The sequence below is a fragment of the Hyperolius riggenbachi genome, chromosome 2 (assembly GCF_040937935.1).
Source record: "Hyperolius riggenbachi isolate aHypRig1 chromosome 2, aHypRig1.pri, whole genome shotgun sequence".
Classification (NCBI taxonomy): domain Eukaryota; kingdom Metazoa; phylum Chordata; class Amphibia; order Anura; family Hyperoliidae; genus Hyperolius; species Hyperolius riggenbachi.
In genome coordinates this window covers 437,572,177-437,591,128 of record NC_090647.1, presented here as the reverse complement: position 1 = coordinate 437,591,128, position 18,952 = coordinate 437,572,177, and the positions used below count along the sequence as shown (strand labels likewise).

Below are 18,952 nucleotides of genomic sequence, written 5' to 3'. Positions count from 1 at the left end.
CAACTATGATCAGCCCTACACTTGTGTAGCCATGTATGGTGGCTACAGCACTTTCAGAAGTCAGGTCCTCGGGATGATTTCACACTGCGTATTGAATAACACGCGCATCATGAGTGTGAAATGCAGTGAAGACTGGATGTAGACTTTAATACAAAGCCTGTATGCAGCCAGTTAGAATAACACGATCTGTTACTGTGAACAGGCCCATAAAATTGTATAGGCAGTAAGTTTACATGCAGAATTCATCTGTAACGCTACGGACGGAATGTGAAAGGGCCCTTAGACTGAATCTTAAGTGATCCCATTGTGGCAATAAAGTGTTTTAATTATTGCTAAAACGTATAGAGCATATATTACACTGAAAATATCTTCTTAGTTTATAGCAGTCCCGGGGATCTGACTGTGCCGCCAAAGCTAAAAGATAAGAACGAAGAATGAACTGGGAAGAATTAATGAAGCGAAGCCTAACAGCGGGACATAGGAAAGTGAGTTAGCGGGATGCAATAAAATAAAGGAAGGCAGCAGGGGATATCTAATATGAGGAGAAGAAAGATTGAAACAGTGAACCCACCTGTGCACAAAATGGGCACTCGTTTTCTAATAAAGTATATGAAATATTTGAGGCCTGGTGTGCACTGAAGATTACAGATACAAAGTTGTAGCTGTGATGGAGATATTTTTTCTAACAAATAGTGTGCTTTTAATAGTGTCAGTGTATTTTTGTGTGTGTGTGTGTTTAATTCTAAAAAAAAGGGGGGGGGGGAAGGGACATGCATATTAAGGTGGATGCAGAAGGGAGGAGTTACCACATTCTACAAAGTGGTATGAGCTTGTAGAAATGGCAATGGCACCTGAAATACACCATATCCTGCATATTACACACACACTGTAATAATTATTTTATGATTTGTATGGAACTTTGTTGGTCCATACAGCTTATCAACAAAATGATATTTTGTGCATATTATTGACGTATTTTGTTAAAGGTTCACTTACTCAAAAATGTAAATGTTAGAAATCCTGGTACACCAAGATGATAATCAGCATATTTGAATATCTCCTTCTTGCAATGATAGAAAATTGGTGTACATAAAATAGTTTTCTAAAAATTGGACACATTTTCACTATCAACCTTCCCATTGATCGTGTTGATGGTGCCAATCAACATCAAACGATTTATCAATTGGTTTTGTGTATCGGTTCTACCTGAAATAATTGGATTGGTTATATTTTCTATCCATATTGTAGATTTCCAATCGTTTTCTTCTGATTGCAATTATCGGATCGGAAGGTCAGTTGTTCGCTACAATTACACCAGTAATAGGCACCTTCAGAGAGGAAATAATTGTTAGATTTTCCAGCAGCTTCCGTTTTTGAGAAATGTTTTTTTTCAGGAATTACTGCATTGTGCTCATCCGTGTATGTTGAAATATGTGGTCATTCCACTATTGCAGGAAAACCATGCTAAAGTCTGCCTTCCTGCGATGACACCTTCCTCTACTGAATGCCAGGAAGTGGTATGGTCTCTTGTTCCACTGTAGGAATTCAGAAACTTTACAAGTAACAAGGAGTTCTTGTCATAACTAAATGGTCAGACAATTCCATCTTGCATGCAGATGTGCTCAATTCTAAGCTGCAAATTGAAGAATTGACCATCTCTAGTCATAACTAAAAAATATAACCCCAATAAACCCATATAACCATTACTAGTGGAATGGTGATGCATAGGGTTTTCTGTAATTTCCTTAACTTACCTATTTGGATTTATGTCATTTTGTAGACTGGCATATCTTAATTATTTCTGTTATTGTGTTAAATCTAAGATGTACAACTGTTGATTAATCCTTTGACTGCTGAAGTGTCAGTTGTTAACTGGTTGTTTATAACTCTGTCAGCATACCCCAAATAACTTGAGGATTGCATGTATAGCCAAATAACACAATAAGCCAGCATATACTGTACACTCAAATGACATAATGAGTAATAACATAATTAAGCCTGTGAGTACTGTAGCTGTGGGGAGGAGATCTGTATAGATACTTCATGTTTCGCTGCTAACTCTGCATGGGAAGGGGTGGGAGACTATGGGTCAGAGGGCGGAGCACTGCACATGGGGACAAAGACTCTGCGTGAGAGGGGAAGAGATCTTCCACAGCAATACCCCTTCTCTCCCCAGAACTGAAATAAGCCAGGCATCTTGAGTCATCTCCCGATTTGCCAGTCCAAGAAATGGACCTGCTGATGGACAAAATGTTTGACTCATACCCCATTGTTGTTGTTTTTTTTTCATATAGCGCCAACATCTTCCATAGCCCTGCACGCAACACAAAACAGACAATACTGGGGACCAAAAATATATACAAAGTACAGCAGAGACATGCATCACATGGGGTGAGGGTGGGGCACAAAATAGTGGGATGGAGACGCAAGCTGTGGAGATGAAAGGGCAGGTGGATGAGGCAGTCAGCTTTAACATCTATGAAAAAAAATCATAAGCTTTTCTGAAGGTTTCCAGTCTTGGAGCTCGAAGGAGTCCCAAAGCAGAGGAGACACTTGTTTGAGTTACTGGATGCTAGAATGAAAGCAGGTGGTGATCAGACTAAAGAAGGGTTTCAATGGAGGTCAAAGGTTCTGGGTGGGATGGTATCTAGAAATTAGTGAGTAAATATACAGGGGACAACTTATGGAGAGCTTTGCATACCCTCTTTCCCTGAAAATAAGCCCTAGCTGGAATGTTGAACGTGCTTGAAATATAAGCCCTACCCTGAAAATAAGCCCTTGCGGAAGTTATGCCTGGTACACACCATGCAATTTCCCATCAGATAGATGGGTTGAATAGATAATTTCCAACAGATCTGATTTCTGATCGATTTTCCGATTACTTCTATACAAAATTCATCAGAAAAACAATCGGAAATCAGATCTGACCTGTTGTAAATCTATTCCACTCATCTATCTGATGAGAAATTGCATGGTGTGTACCAAGCATTAAAGAAGAGGCAGAGGCGGCCAGCAAGCAGGAACACAGCGGTGCAATGTGGACTGGGCACCAGTCCTGTCATCCCAGCGCACAGCAAGGTATGTGGGGATCGCAGTGGGGATGACAGGGAATGTGCCTGATCAGCACAGTAGCGCATACCTTAAAATCAGTGTTCCTCAAACTAAGGCCCGCGGGCCGAATGCAGCCCCCTGAGGCTTTTTCACCGGCCCCCCACTTTTAAAATCTATTACTTATAGATGTGGTCCACTGCATCTTTAACCACTTAAGCTCTCAGTCGTTTTCACTTTATGCATCCGAGCAATGTTCACCTCCCATTCATTAGCCTATAACTTTAACTTTATCACTACTTATCACAATGAACTGATCTATATCTTGTTTTTTCCGCCACCAATTAGGCTTTCTTTGGGGGGTACATTTTGCTAAGAGCTACCTTACTGTAAATGCATTTTAACAGTAAGAATAAGAAAAAAAATTAAAAAATGAATTTGTCAGTTTTAGGCCATTATAGTTTTAAAATAGTACATGCCTTTATAATTAAAACCCACGTATTGTATTTGCCCATATGTCCCGGTTATTTCACCGTTTAAATTATGTCCCTATCACAATGTATCGCGACAATATTTTATTTGGAAATAAAAAAGAGCATTTTTTCCGTTTTGCATCCAGCACTATTTACAAGCTTATAAGAAAAAGAGAGAAATATTTCATCTTTACATAGATATTAAAAAAGTTTAGACCCTTAGGTAAATATTTATGTGTTTGTTTTTTTTTATAGTAATGTTTTTTGGTTTTTTTTATTAAACACTTTATGTGGGCATTTTTGGGAGGGTGGGATATAAATAGTGTTTTATTTGGGGAAATATTTGTGTATTGTAATGTTTTTTTACTTTTACTTGTAGTTTTACTTTTTGGCCACAAGATGTGAGTTTGTTTACATGACGTCACTTTAAGCGTACAATGTACGCTTAGAGGGACATAGCTTCAGAAAAAGCGTAGCTTCCGAGAGAAGCTGTCGCTTTTTCAGCGGGGGAGAGGAATCAGTGATCGGGCACCATAGCCCGATACATTAATTCCTGGGCTACCGAATCCGCGGCCGGGAGTGTGCGCGTGCACGCGCGCGATCGGCCGTGGGAGCGCGCATGTCCTCCTTGACGTTTTTATACGTCAAGGAGGGCAAAGTGGTTAAATATCTGCGACCTACATATAGAATAGCAGTGCTAGCACCACCCATCCTCATGGGTCCAATTGGACTGCAGGTTGTCACCTGCGTATGCTTCACTGTCTGTAGCAAAGATGTTCTTCGGGCGCCACATGAATGGCTGCTTCTCCTACGGAGGAGTTCTCTGTGTTGCAGGACATACTATCTGCACATGCTGTGTTGTGAGGCATACTATCGGATTTGGTTAAATGGGAGACATGGGCTGCACATGTTAACAGGTAATAGTTACACTACCTAGGCTCAATGTAATGTTCTCTACATTTTATGTATACTCTGGCCCCCCAGCAGTCTGAAGTATGTTGACCCCGCCCTTGACCGAGAAAATGTGGGGACCCCTGCTTAAAATAGACATTTGAGAACTCAAGATACAATTGTAGTGAAGCCAGAGGCTGGGAGATACATTTGGGTGTCTGAAAAAGTACATTAATTGTCCCAGGACATGTAGATGCAGAAGAGAATGGGTACAAGAATGGAACCTTGTAGAACAGCAATAGACAGTAGACATCGAGAGGAGTCAGTATTGGAATAGGTGATAGAGAACAAATGTTCACACAGGTAAGAGGTAATCCAAGAATAGGCTAGGCTCGTCATCCCTAGTGATGAGAACGTTTAAAGAAGCAGAGAACGATTGACCGTGTCAAAGACAGGAAAGTTTGAGGAACGCAAGTATGAAGAGTAATTTGAATTTTTTTTAACCTGATCGTCATTAGTAACTTTTAATAAGTGCTGTTTCAATGGTATGGTTGAGGTGGAAACCAGACTGGAGGTGTCAAATAAGGAGTCAGCAGAAAGAAAATAGATTAATAGATAACTACTGGATGTGTGTGTTTACAGTGGCATTGAAGCATACTTTAACCACTTGCCGACCGCACACTCATACCGTGCGGCGGCAAAGTGGTAGCTGGAGGGACTCATGAGTCCCTCGATGAATGCTGACGAAACATGTCGGGCGGAGCCTAACTACGCAACCAGGAACTAGGAAAGCAGCACGGCGGCGTCCCACGTGAGTGAAAGCCGGGAGTAGCGCGCACGAACGGCGGAAACGAGTGGGACTACAAGGACCAGCCAGCCGGTGGCCAACCAAGCAGGGGAGAGCCCGTATTGAAGCAAATACTCTATGTGCTTATACCCAGTGGGAAAGTGTGAGTGCATTATCTCTTTATACACAATAAATTTAAGATGGTTTTACGCTATGAGAGGTTTTTTATTGAGTTCTAGAAATTGCATGGTGAACGCAAAGATGGCCTCATAAAGTGGTGGAGTTCTATCCAGTATTTTGCCAGAGTGGTGGGGGACGACCCGGGAACGGTCCCAATGCTACAATAGACCCATCTGAGGGTCTTCATAGACGGTGAGTCAGGCACCAAAGGGTGAGGTGGAGGCTGTTCTATTGGATGTCTGCCAGGCATAGGGGAATATCAAGTCTTATCTCTAATTTTGGATGCAACGAGAAACTGTTTCCTATGACATTGCATTGAAATGCTCATATCACGTGGATCATATGATTGAAACAGCATTATAGAGAACTGTTGTGGCACATAAAGGGGATCCTAACCTGCTTTGCAATATTGATGTGTAATACGAGTGTATTAGGACTGTTTTATAGTGCTTTGTGCACATAACTTTTAATAATACCTGAGTGCGCTACCTCTGTGCATTGTTCATTAGAAATGCGGCAAATGTGTTTTTGCAAATTTGCAAAATGAACGCAAAGAACCCTGCCTCAAGGAGGAATATCCAGCATGTGCAACCTCATCTCAATCTTGGCAAGAGTTTGGGGGAATATCCATACAGACATTTTGTTCACAATCTGACCATAGCCTATAGGCACAACTCAGATCTTTATTTATGAGCTTTCTATTGGATAAAAAGTTGTCTGCGAGCCGCTTAGTATAGGGCGGCCTTCCATAGTAGCGGTGTACCGTACTGCTAATAACACTAATAAGGTTATTATTATAGATTAAACTCTAACTAGGTTTTTGCCCCTTGTGGGGTTCTGTAACCACTGCAAAGTTGTTATTGTTTTGTTTTTTGTAATTTTACAAAAAATTTAAAAAGCAATAAAATTATTCTTTCAAGGAAAAAAGAAAAACACTGATGAGGTTATCATGGATTTATATGTCACCAACAAGGCTGGTTTTAGCTACAGTGGAGCCCTAGGACAAAAGTAACTTGGAGGGACCACTGATGCCCCCCTTCCAACCAAATCACCCCAGGTCCCCTGAGCTGGCTGCCGGCCTGATCCAATCCCCCCCCCCCCCCCCTCCCGGCCACACAATATGATTAGGTGTCCATCATATGCCCCCTAAAAAGCATTTTTTGGGGTTCCCATTATTCATTTTCTTTTCCTATATGGAGTGTGCACACAGCATTCCGGCTCTCATTAGTCACGATCCCTGGAGGGGAGGGGGGCACCTTGGGGACCCTGGTGCAATTGCCCCCTTTGCCTCTATGGAATTGCCAGGCCTGGGCACCAAGACCATACATGTCAATGAAAAAAGAAACATGATACAGTACAAATTAGTTACATGGACACACAAGGGCAACTCAGATTATACATACTGTATATACTCGCAAGCAAGCCGACCCGCATATAAGCCGACCCCCCCCCCCCCCAACTTTTACCTGAAAAACCACGAAAAAAATGATTGACCCTCATATAAGCCGGGGGTAGGAAATGCTGGCTGCGTGATCCCCCCCCCCCCAGTGTGTCCCAGTATAGCTAGTATAGTGCCCAGTATGGGTAGGTAGTGCCTCAGTATAGCTAGTGTAGTGCCCAGTATGGGTAGGAAGTTCCCAGTATAGCTAGTATAGTGCCCAGTATAGCTAGTATAGTGCACAGTATGGGTAGGTAGTGCCCCAGTATAGCTAGTATAGTGCCCCAGTATAGGTAGGTAATGCCCAGTATAGCGCCCCAGTATGGGTAAGTAGTGCACCCCCCACCCCCACTGCTATTACCTTAGCCGGCGCCACTTCCTCTATTCCCCTCTCCTGCTCTTAACTAATTCACAGCAGCGCGCCCCTCGGCTGCTGCGATGAGGAGGAAGCAGGAGAGAGAGCGGCTTCCTGTAGCGGCGATGTGTATCGCCGTTACTATGGGAATCACTCTCTCTCTACGGCTTCCTGCCTCATTATCACAGCAGCCGCCGTGGGGCGCGCTGCTGTGAATTAGTTACGAGTAGGAGAGGGGAATAGAGGAAGCGGCGCCGGCTAAGGTAATAGCAGCGGCGGCCGCTGGGTGAGTGGGGGATGGGGGACCGCGGACCACATGACTCGCAAGCAAGCCGACCCCCCAACTTTTGGCCCACTTTTTGGGGGTCAAAAATTCGACTTGCTTACGAGTATATACGGTAGTTGTTAAGCTTTTCTTGTACAATGTAGATAGCAAAAGGACAGCCAATAAATAAAGAAATACCTGCATGCAGTAGATCATGGTCAGTATGATCTTACAATTATGTCCAAGCCCTATCCATTGGACTCTAGTCTAATCACCCTCGTTAAACTTTTACCCTGTGGGCAGCAAGATTTTATTTATAGATTAGGTATAGAGGGAGAACTTATTTGTATAACAAAACAATTGCTGATGACTCACTTCATTATATTGAAGAATATGTAATGAGTTAAAGGACAACGGAAGTGAGAGGGATATGTAGGCTGCCATTTTTATTTCCTTTTAACCACTTCAGCCTTCAGTCATTTTTCACCTTATGCATCTGAGCAATTTTCATCTCCCTTTCATTCACCAATAACTTTATCACTAATTATCACAATTAATTGATCTATATCTTGTTTTTTCGCCACCAATTAGGCTTTCTTTGGGTGGTACATTTTGCTAAGAATTATTTTTTTTCTTAATGCATTTTAAATGGGAATATTAAGAAAAATTGAAAAAATGCATTATTTCTCAGTTTTCATAATTAAAACCTATGTATTTTATTTGCCCATTTGTCCTGGTTATTACACCATTTAAATTATGTCCCTATCACAATGTATGGCGCCAACATTTTGTTTGGAAATAAAGGAGCATTTTTAAATTTTTACGTCCATCACTATTTACAAGCTTATAATTTAAAAGAATGTTTGTAATATACCCTTTTCACATGCATATTAAAACTATTTGTTTGTTTTTTTGTTTTTTAAGTGTAATTTTTTTTTCAATAAAAATTTTATTTGGGTAATTTTTGGTGTGGGAGGTAAACAGTTAATTTTAAATGTAATAATGTGTGTTTATTTCATAAAAAATGTATGTAGAAGTAGTTTACTATTTGGCCACAAGATGGACACAGTCAAAAACATTTTTAGTACTGGAAGCGAGCCAGGAAGTGTAAGGAGAACTATGTTCCCATCCATTGATCCATCCATTGATCTCCAGGCTAATGGGGGGTGGCATGGGAGCGCGCAAGCAGCACAGCAGCAGCCTTTTGGACGTGACAGTCACGTCCAAAAGGCGAAAATGGTTAAACAATACCAATTGCCTAACTATCCTGCTGATCCTCTGCCTCTAATACTTTTAGCCATAGACCCTGAACAAGCATGCAGCAGATCTGTTTCCAACATTATTGTCAGATCTGACAAGATTAGCTGCATGCTTGTTTCTGGTGTGATTCAGACACTACTGCAGCTAAATAGACCAGCACAACTTCCAGGCAACTGGTATTGTTTAAAAGGAAACAAATATGGCAGCCTCCATATCCCTCTCACTTCAGTTGTCCTTTAATTTGAATGTGACTTAAAGGACCACTGTTGCATAATTCATACAATTTAAAATATTTAAAATAAATATACACATATACTTATAAGAAGTATGTTTCTTCCAGAGTAAGATGCGCCAGAAATTACTTTTCTCCTATGTTGCTGTCACTTACAGTAGGTAGTAGAAATCTGACAGAACTGACAGGTTTTGGACTAGTGGGCTCTCAGGGTTTTCAGGGAGTGTCTTTATAAAGAATAAAGGCCATGCTGAGAATCCCCTATGGAGAGATGGACTAGCCCAAAACCTGTTGGTAATGTCAGATTTCTTCTACTTACTGTAAGTGACAGAAACATAGGAGAAAAGTAATCTATGGCTCATTTTAAGGGCTTAAACCCACTAGCAGCCTTTTCTAAGCGCTAGTGATTTGAAAAAGCTCTTGCTAATGCAATGCTATGGGGATTTTTATAAAATCACTTTGCTCAAATAGATCACACCTACAGCATTACATTAGCAAGAGCTCTTAAAATCACAAAGCGTTCAGAAAATCGCTCCTAGTGGGTTCCAGGCTTTACTTCGGAAGAAACGTACTTCTTATTTGATTGTGTTTACATATATTTAAAATTTTTCACGACGGTGGTCCTTTAACCACTTGCCGACCGCACGCTTATACCGTGCGTCGGCAAAGTGGCAGCTGCAGGACCAGCGACGCAGTACTGCGTCGCCAGCTGCAGGCTGATTAATCAGGAAGCAGCCGCTCGCGCGAGCGGCTGCTTCCTGTCAAATCACGGCGGGGGGCTCCGTGAATAGCCTGCGGGCCGCCGATGGCGGCTCGCAGGCCAAATGTAAACACAAGCGGAAATAATCCGCTTTGTTTACATTGTACGGCGCTGCTGCGCAGCAGCGCCGTAAGGCAGATCGGCGATCCCCGGCCAATCAGCGGCCGGGGATCGCCGCCATGTGACGGGACGTCCTGTCACTGGCTGCACAGGACGGATAGCGTCCTGTGCAGCCCGGATCTCCGGGGAAGGGAGGTAGGAGAGGGAGGGGGAGAATGTCGCCGCAGAGGGGGGCTTTGAGGTGCCCCCCCCCCCCCGCAACATGCCTGCACGCAGACGCGATCAGACCCCCTCTGCACATCATCCCCATAGGGGGGAAAAAAGGGGGGCGATCTGATCGCTCTGCGTGCACCCTGATCTGTGCTGGGGGCTGCAGAGCCCACCCAGCACAGATCACATAATACAGCGCTGGTCCTTAAGGGGGGGTAAAGGGTGGGTCCTCAAGTGGTTAAGGCAACACAGTAGCGGAGGAAAGCCGAGACCTTAAGAAGTGTATTGCGGGCCGATGGTGGAGGAGTGACAGTTACGTAGCGTGGCACAGTACCTCAGGTATTTGTTATTTACAGGAGGGGGGAGTGTTAAAAAAAAAAGCCCAAAGGAGTATACCATTAGCTGTATAGGTGATGCAGTTGACTACACTTATATCCCAAGCATGCTACTGGATTCATTAATAGATGTATATTACATTTAAAAAATCAAATCTGTAAAAAAACAAAACTTACCATTGCATGTAAGCATTTAATTTTGCATGCAAGCATCTCATCGATCATCTCTACCAGTGAGCAGTCAGTGTCCCACTCCTAATCATATGTAATTAAGTTAGCATTAAACTTAAAGCTGAGTACAGCCTTTATCAAGGTTGTTGTAAATATTACAGGCCAACGCTATTTATTGCGATTACTTTACGTAACTCTTGCACCTTGTCAGTTGCTAAGAGACATCACAGGCAACTGCTGTGTAAGGTAACTGAGCTGACTAAGCACTGAAATAGAAAGTGGTAACTTCCTACAGATGAACTGATACAAAGTTGAATGAAATCTTCCGTTTGCTGTTCACCAAACACTGTACTGCTGTCCTGATTGCAAGTGTAATTTGAATCTGCAATGTCTAAAAAATCAAAGCTGACAGTAGACTGAAATTTGTCAGTAATTTTTGATTCCGTTAAATAAAAAATGCCTTGTGTATCCCGGATCCAGTCTATCAATTTTACAATCAATTTTTTTTCTTAGGCATTAAGCACCCCTCCCTCCCCAAACCTAAAGAACTGAGAATACCAGCTGCTTTATCTTGAGACTCATAGCTACTTAATTCTTTCATCTAGGAAGGCCATGGCTACCTAATTAATTCAATGGGGAGGACATAGTGGCTATTAAATTCTTGTACCTGGGGACCACACATCTGTCTAATAATTATAATGTGGCCTGCAGATAAAAGCTAGAATTTCTCTGCAGCAGTAGAATTCATAGCAGCCTCCCATTGCTTTTTGGACTGAGATCTTCCATCTTGCCTGAGCACCCTTTCAAACTATAAAGAGGGAGGCCGGTTGGGCCCAAATCCATTGCTCTATCTGGGGCCCTGTATAGTCCTAATCTAGCTTTGGGTCTCATAACAACTTCACCATATGTCCAAGACATAGAAGAGGTGATTGATATATACAGGATCTTCTCAAAAAAATAGCATATTGTAATAAAGTTCATTATTTTCTGTAATGTACTGATAAACATTAGACTTTCATATATTTTAGATTCAAATACACACAACTGAAGTAGTTCAAGCCTTTTATTGTTTTAATATTGATGATTTTGGCATACAGCTCATGAAAATCTAAATTTCCTATCTCAAAAAATTAGCATATTTCATCCGACCAATAAAAGAAAAGTGTTTTTAATACAAAAAAAGTCAACCTTCAAATAATTATGTTCAGTTATGCACTCAATACTTGGTCGGGAATCCTTTTGCAGAAATGACTGCTTTATTGCGGCGTGGCATGGAGGCAATCATCCTGTGGCACTGCTAAGGAGTTATGGAGGCCCAGGATGCTTCGATAGCGGCCTTAAGCTCATCCAGAGTGTTGGGTCTTGCGTCTCTCAACTTTCTCTTTACAATATCCCACAGATTATCTATGGGGTTCAGGTCAGGAGAGTTGTCAGGCCAATTAAGCACAGTAATACCATGGTCATTAAACCATTTGCCAGTGGTTTTGGCACTGTGAGCAGGTGCCAGGTCATGCTGAAAAATGAAATCTTCATCTCCATAAAGCTTTTCAGCAGATCTCCTGATAGCTAGCTGCATTGACCCTGCCCTTGATAAAACACAGTGGACCAACACCAGCAGCTGACATGGCACCCCAGACCATCACTGACTGTGGGTACTTGACACTGGACTTCAGGCATTTTGGCATTTCCCTCTCCCCAGTCTTCCTCCAGACTCTGGCACCTCGATTTCCGAATGACATGTAAAAGTTGCTTTCATCCGAAAAAAATACTTTGGACCACTGAGCAACTGTCCAGTGCTGCTTCTCTGTAGCCCAGGTCAGGCGCTTCTGCCGCTGTTTCTGGTTCAAAAGTGGGTTCATGCATCTATCTGCTGAAAAGCTTTATGGAGATGAAGATTTCATTTTTCAGCACGACCTGGCACCTGCTCACAGTGCCAAAACCACTGGTAAATGGTTTACTGACCATGGTATTACTGTGCTCAATTGGCCTGCCAACTCTCCTGACCTGAACCCCATAGAGAATCTGTGGGATATTGTGAAGAGAAAGTTGAGAGACGCAAGACCCAACACTTTGGATGAGCTTAAGGCCGTTATCGAAGCATCCTGGGCCTCCATAACACCTGAGCAGTGCCACAGGCTGATTGCCTCCATGCCACGCCGCATTGAAGCAGTCATTTCTGCAAAAGGATTCCCGACCAAGTTTTGAGTGCATAACTGTGCTAATTTTTTGAGAAGATCCTATATATATATATATATATATATATATATATATATATATATATATATATATATATATATATATATATATATATATATATATAGTGCTCATTTGCCTTTATTTTTGAAAAATAATACCTCCCACATCTCTAAACTCCCCAACTGAATTAGAAGAGATGGTTAAAAAAATAAATAAATAAATATTCAAGTGAGTTCTGTCACCTATGGCAGCCTGACTCAATTTTCACCCAGTATAGTTTACTTCATTGAAATGTGCAAAATTTTAATTTCTTAGCCTTTATGCTGGCGACTGTTAATGCAGAGAGTACTTCAGCTCTGTATTTCACGGTCGGTTTTGCTGGCTTCCCTTAACCTCCTAAGCCAGTAGCCGACTGTCATGCTGAGCTTTTGGCTTTAGTGGTTTGGAGTCACACGCCTGTCCAAGCATGCAGCCAGTGTAATCAGAACAGAGTCAAAGCAAATGATCTGAATGCTCATTCTGGGCCGGGAACTGAAATCATTAATGTTGAGTATCAGCACAGAAGTCAAGCAACAGGTACTGTTTATTAGAGAATGAAGATGAAATAAATGAGGCTATCCTTCTGATCCTCCGCCTCTAATACTTTAAAGGGAACCTAAACTGAGAAGGATATGGATTTTTCCTTTTAAAATAATACCAGTTGCCCAGCTCTCCCTCTGATCCTGTGTCTCCAACACTTTTAGCCACAGCCCCTGAACAAGCATGCAGATCAGATGCTCTGACTGAAGTCAGACTGGATTAGCTGCATGCTTGTTTCAGGTGTGTTATTCAGCCAATACTGCAGCTAATGAGATCAGCAGGACTGCCAGGCAACTGGTATTGCTTGCAAGGAAAAATCCACATCCCTTTCAGTTTAGGTTCCCTTTAAGGCAGGGAACATACTTGACTGTTTTCATATGCGTTTTCTGCACAGAAAAACTGTGAACTCATGTTAATCAAAGGGCTATTTCACACTTAATGTGTTTTTCTTGCACAGAAAAAAAACGGACATTCTGGCATTCTAGACAGCAGGCATTCTAGAATTAAGAATGACAAGCTGTTGGATATCTTGGACAGCAGGCATTCTAGAATTAAGAATGACAGGCTGTTGGATATCTTGGACAGCAGGCATTGTAGAATTAAGAATGCCAGGCTGTTGGATATCTTAGACAGCAGGCATTCTAGAATTAAGAATGACAGGTTGGTAGATATCTTGGACAGCATGCATTGTAGAATTAAGAAAGACAGGTTGTTGGATATCTTGGACAGCGTGCATTCTACAATTAATGACAGGTTGTGGGATATCTCTGACAGCGTGCATTCTAGAAGTAAGAATGACAGGTTGTTGAATATCTCGGTGAACAGGCATTCTAGAAGTAAGAATGGCAGGTTGTTGGACATCTCAGACAACGTGCATTCTAGAATTAAGAATGATAGGTTGTTGGATATCACAGACAGTGTGCATTAGGCCTGAAAGATAAATCGAATTTAAATTGAAATCGCGATCACCAAGATCACAATTTCGGAATCGTCAAATCGACAATTATCGTGATCATGTCTTTCCACATGGGGAAAGTTTGAAGAAGTGGCTTTGAACTTCCCCAAAGTCCCGGCGCGTGCGGCCTGCAGCGTTGGACATACCTTCTGCACGAGTCAAAACGCTTTCTGACCTCTATCGCCGTCTGCCGGCTCTTGTGCTTGGCAAAACTCTGGGTTCCTGTATGTCACATGACATACAGGAAGTATTCCGTGCCTTAGAGCTTGCAGGAGGCAAAATGGATAGACGGGGATCGCTGGACCTGATGCAGCTTGGGGGACAGAGGAGGCACAGAGAGAAACACAGCGGGCACAGAGACACGTGGGCAAGAGAAAGACCCAGAGGAGGCATAAAGAGACAAAGGGGGAACAAACAGGCAAAGAGGGGGAACAAAGCTTGATTTGAAGGAAATCGTGAATCAAATCGAAATCGCAATTTTTATACAGAAATCGCTCAATTCAATTTTTTCCTAGAATCGTTCAGGCCTAGTGTGCATTCTAGAATTAAGAATGACAGGTTGTTGGTTATCTCAGACAGCACTCATTCTAGGATTAAAAATTAAAGGTTGATGGATATCTTGGACAGCAGGCATTCTAGAATTAAGAATGACAGGTTGTTGGATATCTCAGTCAACATGCAGTCTAGAATTAAGAATGACAGGTTATTGGATATCTTGGACAGCGTGCATTCTAGAATTAAGAATGACAGGTTGTTGGGTATCTCTGACACAACACATTCTAGAATTAAAAATGACAGGTTGTTGGATATTTTGGACAGCAGACATTCTAGAATTAAAGGGAACCTAAACTGAGAAGGATATGGATTTTTCCTTTTAGAATAATACCAGTTGCCTGACTCTCCTGCTGATCCTGTGTCTCTAATACTTTCAGCCACAGCCCCTCAACAAGGATGCAGATCAGGTGCTCTGTCTGAAGTCAGACTGGATTAGTTGCATGCTTGTTTCAGGTGTGTGATTCAGCCACTATTGCAGCTAAAGAGATCAGCAGGGCTTCCAAGCAACTGGTATTGTTTAAAAAGAAAAATCCATATCCTTCTCAGTTTAGGTTCCCTTTAAGAATGACGGGTTGTTGGATATCTCTGTGAACATGCATTCTAGAATTAAGAATGACAAGTCGTTGGATATCTCTGACAGCAAAATTCTAAAATTAAGAATGACAGGTTGTTGGATATATCGGACAGCATGAATTCTACAATTAAGAATGACAGGTAGTTTCTGGATAAACATTTTATTTGCGATGTATCACATTTCCTTTTCATTCAATGTTCCGCTAGTAAACACAATTCCTTAAACGCCAACACAATTACACTGTCAGGTCATAGCAGCTAGGTATTGAGAAGAAACTCAAAGGATTATGGGTGAATTACATATTGCAGAATGGTAAGTGGTTCATATGGAGATCAACAGGTACCGGGTAAGTTCTGAGTTAACCCTCTAGCACCCATCAATGAATGGTTTATACAATCAGTGCAAATTCATAAGAAGTTAATAAAACGAGTTACAATCTATGCACCTTTCGGTTCTCAGAACAAAAAAAGAAGCTGTTATTGGCTTATATTTAGTGCAGTCCCCCCACAGTGCTTTGTATACATAACATCTAAATGTTCTAATTCTAATCTACATTTGCTGTGCATTTGTTTTTGCACCAGTGCACAAAGTTCAAGTATACCAGGAACCACATGCCCAGAATACACGTCACAATATATGCCGCCTAGATATTTTCCTTGCTTGTTCTCTGAGTCAGCAGGTTGATAAAGAAACAGCTTTGGCTTTATAGTATCTAGAAAGTAATAATTCACTTTATATCGTACCTTTACGGGCAATTTATTACATGTACCCAGTACAGAGGTCGTCCCCCAAGCAATTTTCCGATGTTTAGTACATAGGTGCCTGAGTATAATTTGCTATTTTCTATCCAAAATGCAGCTTGTAGTCTTTAGGATTAAAGTTTATGCCAAAGAATTTCTTAATCCTTTCTCTGTGAGAGGCAAGCAAAGCAATATGCAGCCACTCCTTTTGGCAGAGAAAGGCCTACTTTATGTCTGTTTTACAGAAAAAACATTGGAGTACAGTCTATTTTTCATCCTCGTCTCCCTCGCTCATGCTGCTGATGGAAATTGAGGCAGATGCGGCGCCTTTTGGCGATGATGGAGGAGAGGGCTTATTCAGCACCCATGGTAAGGGGGGCGACGGGGAACGAGATGGAGAGCGCTCTCGAGTGGGACTCCCGGTAGGACTTTGCCTTGGAGAGAGTGCTTGAAGCATGCGACCACTTCGTTCCTGAAACATCTGCTTCTGGAAGAAAATAAACACTGTTAGCAAAATGCACTTTGGCATATAATAAAATTATTTCTGAACAGTAGTTTGTCAGTAAGCAGCTCCTATTGGGTGTCTGCAGGCCCCTGCTGTACATTTTACAGTCATATACTGCACAGTTAGAAACAGCTGGACTATGAACATGTTTTGTATAAGGCTTGATGCCGGAAATGCTGTGTGCCTATCCAGTCATACTGGGACACTTGCTGAAATACACCATGGGTAGCCAGAGCATCAGATCGGTTGCAGAACAAGTGAAGTTTAATGCTAACAAAAATAATGGAAGCAACTTCTATTTCAGTGGGATACTTTTTAAAGTGTGTCTCTAGCTACAAACAGGACAATGCATTGGTTGAAGCCCAACTAACCTAAAACTAAACACGAAATATTCTGATCGCAAACAGGATAACACCTTACTGTATATACTTGCAGATAAGCTGATCCACAGTTAAGCCCAACATCTACCCCTTTGACCTAAAGTCTAGGCCAAATGCAGTGACCTGCCAATAAACTGACCCTCCAGTGCACTTTCCTAGCCCCCATGCAGAGAATACATTGGAAGAGTGCCACGAAGCATAGCTATGTCTTCTTACTACAGCTTGAGTCCTTCCATCTTTCCGGGGCTTCGTAATTCGCTGCTAAAGCTCCAGGCTCACTGTCATGTGACCGTAGTAAGCCTGGAGCTCTAGCGACGAGATACGAAGCTTGCCAGGGAGACGTGTGAACTCAAGGTAAGGACAAGGGAATGACTGCAGAAGTCAATCATTGTCACTTCTATTACAATTAATTCTGATTAGTCTGGCAGTCTGCTAAAGTGTGATAATTTTAGCAATGCTACCAATGTGCCTTCGGTATAAATACACATTATGTGCTGTGTAACTGATCCACCATTCTGTCTTTGAAATAACCACGAGTATATATTTAAAATTAACTTAAAGGTCCGCTATGAGAAAATTGGATCCTTATAAGAAGTACAGTAAAATGCACTATCAATTAATTTTTTTCACTGTTACACCCAGTAGGTAGTAGAAATGTGACAGGTTTTGCACTAGTCCATCTACTCATAGGGGGATTCTAACACCAACCTTTAAGAGTAACTGCATTAAAGTAAACCAGACAACAATTAGCAAAAAAACAGATACTTACCTAGGTAGAGGGACGCCTCTGGATCCTCCATAGGCTTCAGGTGTCATCCTTGCCCCTACCACTGTTGCCCAGGACCCTCTTGAAGATCACAGCCACATTCGTCTTCAGGCACAAGTGCGGCCGTACTGTGCCCGTGAAAATACAGCCATGTCTTTGCTGTAGCACAGAACTGTTCATGCATGAGCGGCTTTGGCATAGTGAGGGCCAGGAGGACATGGGAAGCCTCTGCAGGATCCAGAAGCTTCTGTCTGAGAGACAGGGCGGGGATCAGTGATCAGCCTGCAAGCCTTGATCGGAGCTGGCAGGCTGTTAGGAAAAAAAAAACAGTTATTTACATTTGTACAGTGTTGTGATCTAGAGCATCGCTGTACAGGGGGACAGCCCTGTCACTTAACCGTCCCTCTGATTGTCTCACAATCTAATCCCTCTCATAGGCTATTGCCTATGAGAGTGTAATGAAGTGTATGGATCACAGTCAGGGCCAATTTAGGGGGCAAGAGGGAGGGAGAGGAAAAATAGGATTTTTTTTATTTTTAAAAAAAAAAAGATAGTTTTAAATTAATAATAAAAAAAATTGCAGTAGCAATCAGAGACCACAAAAAGACAGCTCTACTAGTGGCAAGAAAAGGAGGTAAAATTAATTTGGGTGCTAAGTTGTATGACTGCGCAATAAATCGTTATTTTTAGTTGCGCAGTGCGGAATTGTAAAAAAAAATCATCTGGTCACCGGGGGGGATAAACCTGTGGTCCTCAAGTGGTTAAGTACAAAATCTGCATAATAAATAGAATTACTACACATAACCATTCTTTAATTGATTGCAGTTAAAAATTATCTTTCAATTTCAGTCTCCAGTAACTTTTTGAAGGAAACTTGTTGAAAACTATGTCGACAGTATATGGCTGTGTAAAAAATACCTAGATTTCATATCTGTTTGTCTCATTTCTCCATAAGGCTACACAAAGCAGGATGCGAATCTTAAAGCATCCCTTCACATTCCTTTAGTGGATTTACTGCTATAACACAACCCTTCTAGACAGAAGGACGATCCTGGCTCTAATCACTCCCAACTCACGATGAGAGCAAAGAAAAGTAACTTGCACAATGAAATATGCAAAGCTACTGAGCCTTCACCTGAGGAAAAACTCCAGGGTAGTCACAAGTATGTCTGTGTAATACATTTTGTTAAACACTTAAACTGTATAGAAATAGTTTAATGACATTCTTCTATGGCAA

The 18,952-nt window shown here is 41.8% G+C and overlaps 1 protein-coding gene across 5 annotated transcripts in view; it reads right to left on the bottom strand.

Moving 5' to 3' along the window:
• Positions 1-15,468: 15,468 nt before the first annotated feature.
• PCYT1B (phosphate cytidylyltransferase 1B, choline) overlaps positions 15,469-18,952 on the bottom strand; it is a 155,056-nt gene continuing 151,572 nt past the window's right edge. For 3 of the 5 annotated variants that reach the window (XM_068269961.1, XM_068269960.1, XM_068269963.1), the window contains one exon: positions 15,469-16,551. In XM_068269961.1, the coding sequence (XP_068126062.1) occupies positions 16,330-16,551 (222 nt within the window). In that variant the 3' untranslated portion in view covers positions 15,469-16,329. The remainder of the gene's footprint in view (positions 16,552-18,952) is intronic. The other 2 variants (XM_068269962.1, XM_068269964.1) reach the window with 2 other exon arrangements.